The 11,830-nt window shown below is 43.3% G+C and overlaps 1 protein-coding gene across 1 annotated transcript; it reads right to left on the reverse strand.

The window, feature by feature from the left end:
* Positions 1–829: 829 nt before the first annotated feature.
* LOC127005104 (gamma-butyrobetaine dioxygenase-like) lies at positions 830–9,872 on the reverse strand. The gene is made up of 5 exons (XM_050873670.1): positions 9,543–9,872; positions 8,672–8,777; positions 5,733–5,935; positions 1,998–2,164; positions 830–1,277 (listed from the first exon to the last, which is right to left on the reverse strand). The coding sequence occupies exons 1-5, from the start codon at positions 9,680–9,682 to the stop codon at positions 1,117–1,119; spliced, it is 777 nt and encodes a 258-aa protein (XP_050729627.1). The 5' UTR covers positions 9,683–9,872; the 3' UTR covers positions 830–1,116.
* Positions 9,873–11,830: the final 1,958 nt, after the last annotated feature.

Genomic DNA, 11,830 nt, shown 5'->3' on the forward strand with positions numbered 1-11,830 from the left:
ACCTGACCGCTATCCCTACTCGACTGACGTCACTTTATTCATTAATTATGCATAATAGTGATAATGATACATATACATCAACTGAAACTTGTCAGAGAAGTCTTGATGGCCTTGCTCTGACACCGTAGGAGGGAGGGATGGGAGTAGGGGAAGCCAGGGGTGGAGGTAGTTGGTGGATACACGTCGCAAATACGTCACTCCTCACCTGTTCGAATGCCATCACAGTCAAGAGTAAACGTCATAATTAACCGCATCTGGTAATGCACAATAACGTCAAAAATTAGCGGAGTGTGTGAAACAATCTGTGCCGAAGCACAATGCTGATCCGAGTCTTCGTTTGAAAGATATTTGCGAAAATTGGTATGTTATAGGTTAATTGATTCGGCTTAACCTCGAGCTTTATCACAAACTGATGAACGATAAATATACAGTATATTCTTACGTATTATCATTAGTGAAACATGTGTAACGTAAATATACGTTGTCTATTTTCTTACATCATGGCGCACTACGATTTAGATTAATACAGGGTTGTAAATGTTCGCTCAACCCATTATTTATTAATTCAAAATAGAGTAGCACTTGTAAAAGAGCATGCATACTTGTACTGAATACAACAAAATATTCGTGTCAGGATTTCTCTGTTCTCATTAGAAAATATAGTTAAACATTTATTTTCACTAATTAGCATAGCATGCCCATCTGGGAGTTTACAAGCCATACGTCGGTGATGCGCTACGCGATCAGTGCGGCAGAACTGAAAGTTGAAAGGGAGCTTTAAGCTTCTCGTAATGCTAAAACTCACACAAAGGGAAATAAAAGAATAATGTGCATTTGCAACATATCGTCACTTATATTTAATGAAATGTTAATCTTGATGAACAAGTGTATTCAAGGTGTTCATTCACATTGTCAAGTAATGAATGTGGAATTGTAATGGTTCTGGGGATCCATTGTACCGTATTATTAGTAATTTTTCATGGATCTATTATTTTTCTGTCAAAAGTTTGCTAGACATAGATTAAGTGAAGGTCATCAAGTTACTAAACGATCAATTGTAAATGTTATCCTGCACTTCATTCCATCACCTTTTTTTCTTTCCAGATTTGTGAGATTTTATAGAGACCCTGGACCCAGCTTAGTCTCCAACACTCGTCTGCGTGAGCTGACCTCGTCCCAGTCCACGTAGCAGCCCTCCACGTGCCTCTCACCCAGGACTGACATGTTGCCGGTGCGCCCGTGGAGGATCCTCAGGTTGTCAAAGGTGAGGATTGTGCCTGTGGTGGGAGAGTGCGAGGGGCGAAAAATAGTGAGGAAATAATAAAACGTCGTACGCACTCTTCCAATTTAAGTTCATATAAAAAATAACTACATGATGAAATGATTAAATTATTTATTCTGATAATATAGTCTGGTTTAATATTCATTCTTTTGCATCAGCTCAATTTTCCAGAGATTTTTTTTCTGCTAAAAAAAGAAGAAGAAAAATTGGAAGGGAGCACACACTGACGAACACATCCTAACTGACTACATGTACACTACATTTCGAAAATCTATGTAACTTTATTAGTGAAAGAAGGCAATCGTATGCATATGCATTTCATTTCGCTTAATCCTGTTGTCAGGTTCATTGGATTAATTACTTTGAATTCTTATCTCATCATCCCCGATAAATGAATGTGTAACTTCGAGATCTATGGTTTCTATGGAACTTGATTATGGGAGATGATGTTACATTCATCTTCTTCTTCTTCTTCTTCTTCTTCTTCTTCTTCTTCTTCTTCTTCTTATTATTATTATTATTATTATTATTATTATTATTACTACTACTATTATGATAATAATAATAATAATAATAATAATAATAATTATTATTATTATTATTATTATTATTATTATTATTATTATTATTATTATTATTATTATTATTATTATTATTATTATTATTATTATTATTATTATTATTATTATTATTATTATTATTTATCATTTCCTACCTGGTGTCATCCTGGACTGGATGTAGTTCTTTGGATCAGTCATGAGGTCGCGGAAGGCAGCAAGCGCGGCGTACCAGGCCTGAACATCGCCGGCAGGCACCGAAAAGTAGGAGTCCCTCTGGGGCTGGCTTAGATTGATGCGATGTATTTCACCACTCTGGTCCAGGCTGCGGGGGTGATAGGAGAATATGCCTTATACCAATGGGAGACTAATCTATTCCTGTTCCAATAGGCCTGTTCGCAGTGGGAATGTAAATCATACCAGACATCGCCATTTTTCTTGATTTTAGCTTGGAAAATATTTCCCATATTGGGCAACGTTAAACCATATAGGGGGTCCTGTTTATAATAATATTATCAAAATTAATTAATAATTTTTTATGTGCATAGAACTTCATAAAATGTTTTTTAAAATAGTTTTGAAGGACTTTTCTAAAACGCAATTTACGTCAGCGGAGGGAACTTTACCGTCTTTTATGAATATTCTTATGTGTTTCTCGACTTGCATATTAATTAGCTTACGCCAAACATTTATCATCAAATCCATATACGGAAAAAATTCCGTTCCCGAATTCCTGCCTCCGATACGATAATTTTCTCCGGAACAGCAAGACCAAAACTACATCAGTCTGCAGAGGATATGTCATGTACCTACTGGAAAATGGGGCATATACCGCAAGTGACCGGGACAACTGCAGAGCACTTACGAATTCGAAGTCCCGCTAATGTGTTCGTAAAGTTACGGCGCTTTCTACAAAGCACAACGAAGCCCTCTGGGTTTCGTAACACTGTGCGTAGGTTAAGTGTGGGTCGGGGGTACCCGTCAGGCTTACGATATCTCCCTGATTTACATGAAATGCGTTATAACTAGTGTCTTTCAGCAAGAATACAGGAAAAACATTTTTCCAATAAGGAAATCTTTCCATTACAGTGATATATATTTAGAGTTGATAGATTTGCTAACTGAATTGCGCGTGGGGTGGCGTTACACACACACACACACACACACACACACACACACACACACACACACACACACACACACACACACACACACACACACACACACACGCACGCACGCACGCACACACACACAAAAAAAAATCATTGATGGATAACAGGAAGAGAGTGGTTGATAGGACAGAGCCCTGTGGAACATCAATGTTGATAGGTTTAGGGGAAGATCAGTGACCGTCTACCACAGCAGAGATAGAACGGCCGGAAAAGAAAATGGAGATAAAGGAACAGAGAGAGGGATAGAATCCGAAAGAGGGCAGTTTAGAAAACAAAGAGTTGTGCCAGATTCTATTGAAAGCTTTCGGTGTGTCTAGCGCAACTGAGAAAGTTTCACCAAAACGGCTAAAACAGGATGACCAAGAGTCAGTTAAGAGAGCAAGAAGATCGCCGGTAGAACGCCCCTTGCGGGACCCATACTGGCGGTCAGATAGAAAGTCAGAAGTGGAAAGGTGCTTTTGAATCTTTCGGTTAATGATTGATTCAAAAGCTTTAGATAGACAGGAAAGTAAAGCTATAGGGCGGTAGTTTGAGGGATTGGAACTGTCACCTTTCTTAGGCACAGGCTGTACGAAGGCGTACTTCCAACAGGAAGGGAAGGTAGATGTTGACAGGAAGAGACGAAAGAGTTTGACCAGGCAGGGTGTCAGCACGGAAACACAGTTTTTAAGGACAATAGGAGGCACTCCATCAAGTCCATAAGCCTTCTGAGGGTTGAGGCCAGAGAAGGCATAGAAAACATCATTATGAAGAATCTTAATAACAGGCATAAAGGAGTCAGAGGGGGGATGAGTAGGCGGAATAAGCCCAGAATCGTCCAGGGTAGAGTTCTTACAGGAAGTTTGAGCGAAGAGTTCAGCCTTAGAGATAGATGAGACGGCGGTGCTGCCGTCAGGGTTAAGGAGAGGAGGGAAAGAGGAAGAAGTGAAATTGGAGGAGATATTTTTGACTAGGTGCCAGAAGTCACGAGAAGAATTAGAAAAAGCAAGGTTTTGACATTTTCTATTTATGAAAGTTTTTAGCAAGTTGAAAAATAGATTTGGCACGATTCCGGGCAGAAATATAAAGATCATGGTTAGCAGGAGTGCGAAGGCTCTGGTACCTTTTGTGAGCTACTTCTCTATCTTTAATAGCACGAGAACAAGCATGATTAAACCAAGGCTTTTTAGCAATAGGAGTAGAGAAAGAACGTGGAATGTATGCCTCCATTCCAGAGACAATCACCTCTGTGATGGGCTGAGCACACACAGAGGGGACTCTCTCCTGGAAGCAGTAATCATTCCACGGGGAATCGGAAAAGTATATCCTCAGGTCTTCCCACCGAGCTGAAGCAAAATGCCAGAAGTATCGCCTCTTCGGTGGGTCCAGAGGGTGTACAGGAGCTATAGGACAGGATACAGCAATAAGGTTGTGATCGGAGAAGCCCAACGGAGAGAACAGTTTGACAGAGTAAGTAGAAGGGTTTGAGGTAAGGAAGAGGTCTAGTATGTTGGGCCGGTCTCCAAGACGGTCGGGAATACGTGTAGGGTGCTGAACCAACTGCTCTAAATAGTTGAGGAGAGCAAAGTTGTAGGCTTGTTCACTAGGCTGGTCAGTGAAAGAGGATGAAAGCCAAAGCTGGTGGTGAACATTGAAATCTCCCAAGATGGAAATTTCAGCAAAGGGAGAGTGGGTCAAGATGTGCTCCACTTTAAAGTTCAAGTAGTCAAAGAATTTTACATAGTAGATTTAGGTGAGAGATAAACAGCACAGATGTATTTAGTAATAGAATGACAATGAAGTCTTAGCCAGATGGTGGAAAATTCTGAAGAGTCAAGGTCGTGGGCACGAGAGCAAGTGATGTCGTTGCGCACGTAGGCGCAGCATCCAGCCTTGAATTGAAATTTAGGATAGAGATAGTAGGAGGGAACAGAGTAGAGATTGCTGTCAGTAGCCTCAGAAACCTGTGTTTCGGTGAGGAAGAGAAGGTGAGGCTTCGAGGAGAGATTGTGTTCCACAGAATGAAAATTAGAACGAAGACCGCGAAAGTAACAGAAATTGATAAGAAAGGTTCGAGGAGTTATCAAGACACCTCTCAAGTCGGCAGCCAGAAGTGGAGTCCTCCCTTGGGGAATTTGTGGTCGCCCCCCCAGGCTGGGACTCTGAGGCAGTGTTATTGTGCGCCATTTTGAATTTTGAACTTTGGGAAAAGGTGTGTATGTTGTGTGAATGTAGTGTGGTGTGGATAGAAAGCGGATCTGTCTTCAGAGCATGCTGAACTACTCTGGTGTTAATGAGGCAATAGGGAAACGGTTAGTGAGGACATGGGAAGGGGCTTTGGAGGGCTTCAGCACCCTCCTCATTTCCCGGGAAATATATATACTTCACCGGGAGTGGCTTGCGCCCGTTTTGGTAGGTGTCTTCCTACCTACTCCAGCCTATATATATATATATATATATATATATATATATATATATATATATATATATATATATATATATATATATATATATATATATATATATATATATATATTGAGGAGGGGCTGTCTTTACCAATCCACCCCATGAAAAATATACAGTTTAGCAATTTATTGGCTCTTTCATTTAGCCCTATTTTGTTCCCGATGTAGGAGGAATTAACTGTAGGTCGGGAGACTGAAGGAGGAAGCCGAATATTTCATTAACAAACTTGGGCTCATACTTACATATTAGTTTCCCAATGTTGCGATTCGCCCTTACCTGATCATTGGAAGACGTTGGACTTTGTAGAATTCTCTCGTCTCGTCTGTGCCGCGGTCGGACCACTCTACGCGTGTTTCGGTGAGGACTCTGTAGTGCTCAGGATAGGTTTGTTGCAGTTGGCGTGCCACGTTTGCGGCGTCCGCAATGAGGGAGTCTCCGCCCTCACCCTGGTACTGCACAATACAGTGGAGGAACTGCACCTGGGAGACAAGAGGGATTTCATTGGCATTCATAGGAGCAAGCAAGCAAATGTTGATATACGCTGATTTATATCTTAGAATTTGTCAAAACGATTCGTTTTTTGCATTATATAATTTACGTATGTTTCAATCATCAGTTGTGTTGTCTTTGTGTATATGTAAAAGGAGAATCTTCAAACAACACCACTCATTAGTCATTTGCAGATCGGCTACACATTTCCATAACAAGTGCTTGAACGTTACGTCATTCTAAATAATTTCTTGATAATCTTTCACATTCTTGCTCATCTAACGTTTCAAAGGAAGAACAAAACCACACATATCGAAGGCATTACGCAAAGCTACTGAGAGGATCGCAATACGTAATACATCAGAAAGAGCGTCTGCACACGTCATTGTGCTTGTATGGGGAGAAGTGCTGGAAAGATGCAGAGTACCAATTCTTGTTACGGGTTCACCGGAAATTGACACCTAAAGAGTCTAGAGAAAAAAGGAAGGGTAGTGGTGCCTGCGGCCCGGAGGAGGCGGATTAGTCATCCAGAGCGCACCTAGATGTCATCATCATGTCTAAAACATGTAGGCGGTGGCTGAGTGGTTAGCGTGCTGGGCTCACATTCACCACGCCATGGACAACGTCGGTTCGAATCCCCACGCTACCACCTGGGTTTTTTCAGTCACCTCCGAGTGGCCTAAGATTACCCACATGCATTCCAGAAGACCACTCATCAACCCTGACTCTAGAAGAAACCGTCCAGTGAATCAAGAATGAGTTCCGGGGGGCAGAATGAACCAAACATAACTGGGGCCACTATAAAAAGAATTGTCTGCACCATGACGAGCTTGGGCCGACCATCTGGCCCCAGAAGAAAACCTGCCGGCGCTATAGGCGGGGATGTAAAAAAAAAAAAAGAAAAAAAAAGGCGTGAGTAGGTTAAGCTTGTTAGACAAGTTTAACCTTCTTATATAACATATAGTGCTAAGTGGATCTTGTGCTTTTTAAAGTGAGCAAGCTCCCAAATGACTTCCGTTTGTGTTAAAAAAAAAGTCAGTCATACCTATTATATTAATAGTTTAACATGTCAAAGAAGATTGATAAAAAAATATTGGTAGATAATTTTGAGTTGACAACTCCGCCTCCCTGTGACTCGCAGCAGCGTTGCCAGATGGTGAAAAATTTCCCCAGATTTGGGAAATTGATGAAATTTGGGGCTTCTTGGTGGAAATAAATTTAGAATAAGAAATCAGACTTTTTTTGGTAAAAAAGTGACATTCAGAGCTGAACATTGTCATAAAAAGGTAAAAATAAATTTTGGGCTATACGCTACAGCTGTGCGTGGCCGCGGTGTTCATCTCCATCACATTGGCTCTTGAGCCTGTGGTGGGTAAGAACTCATTACCCCGGGACACAGGGCCAGTGTGATATCCGGGTTATTACAGTTTACCTTCCCCAGGTTTCCCCAGACACACATTCATCGACCGGCCCGAAAGGGAGGATGACCTGCTGGGTGAGCTGCACGCCGACTCCTCAGGCCGGGATTCCAGCCCGGGCCCGCGGATTCGTAGCTAGGCACTCTACCCACTGCACCACGAAGACTTACAAGAGTCATAAGCCAATATATGAATAAAGTGTCAAAGAAAGTGCTGAATATAAATGTTTTTTATGTGCTGCCTGTAGCGCCGGTAGGCGTTCATGAGGGGCCTCTTGGGCGGCCCCAGACCGTTAATGGCGCAGATTAATTTTATTTATAGTGGCTACCGTGATTATGACTTGGCTGATGCTGCCCCCCCTGACCGAGTTGCAGAAGTTAAGGTTGATTGAAGAGCTGGGCAGCATGTGTGGGTAATCGATGGTTTAAAAAATCAGTGTGTTTCTGTGGGACTCGAAGCTAGTCCACGCTAGGTCCTCGGGCTCATCAAGCCCGCACGCTGACCACTCGGCCACCGCTCCCCAATTTTGGCCATATTATTGTCAGATTTCTACGAAATATGCTCTTGAAATTAGGCACCATTTTTTATTTAGTCACTTCTTTGAGCTCTAATGTCGACGCGCACTAATTTATGATCCCAAAAACCGAGATGATCTACCGTAACATTACTGACCAGATTATCTTAGGTTGCTATAACAAGGTCTAGTGTTTTTTTTCGTCGAGTTGGTTCAATAACTATCTGATAAACTTTTTACTCGTCCAAATATATTAAGATTCGCTTGTATGTATTACTAGTATTGGCATTTACCTAGTTATACTCTTGTGATTATTAATTAATAACGACGTAGATAGGTCAGTATTCAAAACTGATTACGTAGCAACATGCACCAGCCGCTTGTCATATGTTTTTTCCTCGTCTATTCGACCAGCACGATGCAAACTAGAAAAATAATGGAAGAGGCTATTAGTCTATTACTCTGCGCTTCCATACCGTTTGGCGCCAGGGAACTAAAATGATGGCGTACTCCAACCCTGGAATATCTTTTCCCACAAGCACATCAAGAATTTCTTGCAGATAATCAAATAGAAATAATAACATGTCACATATACGTATCCCTTATATTTGATGAACGGAAATGAAGTATGACAAAAATATTTTCAAATAATAATATTTGGTTACTCCTGTAAAATTTGATGACGCCTCCAGCGGCATTCAAACTCTTAACATTATCTATAGCGCCCATCCTTACACTCTAGAATCCTTGGTGACACCTTACGACTATTACACATGCTGCGGCAATGGACTCACCCCAGGTTGGTACTCGTAAAAAGGGAGGTCGGCGTGCAATTCAAGCGGCCCGCTATGGTAGGCCAAGTTGCTAGGGGAAGGCTTGACCTTCACCGTGAATTCCTCTCTGAAAATATAGGAATGTCCCTGGAATATATATCACTTCGAAGTTTTTGTTTGTTAAATAATAAGCTCTAATCTTTTTAAGTCATTTGTGCTCCTTGTCTTACTGTATGGCTGTTAGACATGGACACTGAATAGTGACTCGGTGAGGCTTGTCTTTGGTACCAAGTGCCCTCGCAGGGTCATGGAGTATCGCTGGAATGACTTCGTGTCGAGCCAACAACTACGCCGTAAAGCTGAATCGAGGCCTGTAACCATTTTAGTCCGTGAACGTAAACTCCGGCTATATGAGCACGTGGCACGCCTCCCGGAAACTCAGTAGTACACAGACAAGGCCTGCGACAGCATAAAGAGTGAACTGCTGGAGGAGGTGGTCTCTGAAAGGCGAGGTTCAGGGCTTGAGGGACGAGGTGGAGGCGGAGAGGCGGCGTCATGAGGTGGCAACGTCGCGCGCGGAGGAAGGAGAAGCAGGAAGAAGAGGGAAAGCAGGAAAAAGAAAAAGAAAAATGTAGAAAATCAGGAGACGGTCAAGTCCCTCAAAAAAGGAGGACGAGTTAAGGAAAATACCGAAAAGGAAAAGCAGGAAAAAAAAATGTAGAAAATTAGGAGAAGGTCAATCCCCCCAAAAAGGAAGACGAGTTAAGGAAAATGCCGAAGAGGAAAAGCAGGAAAAAAAAAGAAGAAAAAAATTAGAAAATCAGGAGGTCGTCCCCCCTCAAAAAAGGAGGAGTTAAGGAAAATACCGGTGGCAAACGGCGGTGTGACTGACCTGCTGGGGCCTGTCTGGGGACCTCGGCAGGGAAACTCAAGGCCGTGCAACATCGTGTCGGAGCAGGTGGCTACCGCAGGAGGCTGTGGAGCTATCGGAACGGCTCCTATGAGCACACCTGGCGGCAGATTCGGACCCATTCAACCCGCCTCGTTGCCTCCCTCACCCCTCTCTCCCTCCCGGGCCGGGCGGCTCTCAATTTGCGTGTTTCTCCTTCTCCACCCTGCAGTCCTTCGGCTTCCCGGCGCTCTGGGAGGCGTAAGCCAACAGAGTTCGACAGAAAGGTGGCCTGGGAAGTTTATTCCGCCCAGTTTGAGATGCTGGCTGCTGCCCAGGGCTAGAGTGAGGCAGAGAAGGCACTGTAGTAGGGGTGGGCAGGTACCGGTACCAGTACCGGTACTAACGGTACCAGCTAAACGGTACGGTACCGGTACCAGATTGCTCGGTACCGGTACCAGTTGCTCGGATTTATTTATTGGATTTATTGATAATTCTTCATGTCCGATTTTTTTTTTAGGTTGCTAATAAATATTGTTATTGTTATTAGACTATGATCGAGTACATCCATAATAACTATACATGCTATTTTTTTATCGAAAAAATAAATATTCACTTCATTCAGAGAGAGAGAGAGAGAGAGAGAGAGAGAGAGAGAGAGAGAGAGAGAGAGAGAGAGAGAGAGATCACCACTCAGTGAGTGGATATCTCGGTGATATGGGTACTCGACTACTCGATCATAGTCTAATAACAATAACAATATTTATTAGCAACCTAAAAAAGAAAAAGAATCGGACAAAGAATTATCCAGTAACTCCAATAAATAAATAAAATAATAAAATAATGGAATCGGGAGCTGTGATGGAAACGGAAAGCAGGACAAAATGGTGGGAACTTGGGGGAGACGGTCAGCGGGGCAGTGACTCAGCGTCTACACACAGGGCCCATACCACATGGCGGGCGAGCGCCGAGCGTCACTAAGATCCAAACGGTACCGGTACTAGCGGCAATGCGCATTGCCGAGTGATCATTAAGCTTCCCGGAACCCAAGTGATCATGAGGCTTCGCGGTACCAGGTACCGATACCAGGTACCGGTACCTGGTACCGCGAAGCCTCATGATCACTTGGGTTCCGGGAAGCTTAATGATCACTCGGCACTGCGCATTGCCGCTAGTACCGGTACCGTTTGGATCTTAGTGACGCTCGGCGCTCGCCCGCCTCCATGTGGTATGGGCCCTGTGTGTAGACGCTGAGTCACTGCCCGCTGACCGTCTCCCCAAGTTCCCACCATTTTGTCCTGCTTTCCGTTTCCATCACAGCTCCCGTTTCCATTATTTTGTTATTTGATTTATTTATTGGAGTTACTGGATAATTCTTCATGTCCGATTCTTTTTCTTTTTTAGGTTGCTAATAAATATTGTTATTGTTATTAGACTATGATCGAGTACATCCATAATAACTATACATGCTATTTTTTTTATCGAAAAAATAAATATTCACTTCATTCAGAGAGAGAGAGAGAGAGAGAGAGAGAGAGAGAGAGAGAGAGAGAGAGAGAGAGAGAGAGTTTTATATAGATTTACATAGAAAATCAGACCACACAGACCCCATGGTCCAAACTAGGTGGTCTGTCCTTAAACCTAAGTGATTTTACATTAATCAGAAGGCTCCTAAACGTTGCATTTCTACTCTAGTTGATATTAAGTTGAAGGAGAGAGAGAGAGTTTTCTTTACAGGAAATTTATTTGGGAATTTCATCAGAAGTCATTAAGAAAAAAAAACTCCTTCGGGTACCGTTAGTACCGGTACCCGAAGGAGTTTTTTTTTCTTAATGACTTCTGATGAAATTCCAGCTGTGGAAGTCTTGGGGTACTTGCCGCCGACTCGGCGCGCTTTATACTGGAACGTGGTGGAGGCCTTGCAACGCCGCTTTGGGCACCACCACCAGGCCGAGGTTTACCAGGTTCGCCTGAAGAAGCAGACTCGAGAGCGGGGCGAGACGCTATCGCAGCTGGCGTAGGACGTGGAGTTGCTGGTGAGAAGGTCGTAACTCGCGGACCCGAAAGAGGTGATCGTGGTGTTGGCCCGCGATTTCTTTGTTGACTCCTTGCAGGACCAGCAGCTGCAAATCTACGACAAGAAGGCGCACACTGTGGACCTGCAGGTGGCGCTGGCGAGGGCCTTCGAGTTCGAGGCCTTCCTGAGGACAACCAGCGGCCTAGGGGCGGCCGCCCAGCCCTGCCATGACCTCCAAAGCCGGAAGTCGCTGGTGAAGGAGAAGGCAGCGTCG

This window comes from Eriocheir sinensis, chromosome 3, assembly GCF_024679095.1.
Source record: "Eriocheir sinensis breed Jianghai 21 chromosome 3, ASM2467909v1, whole genome shotgun sequence".
Classification (NCBI taxonomy): domain Eukaryota; kingdom Metazoa; phylum Arthropoda; class Malacostraca; order Decapoda; family Varunidae; genus Eriocheir; species Eriocheir sinensis.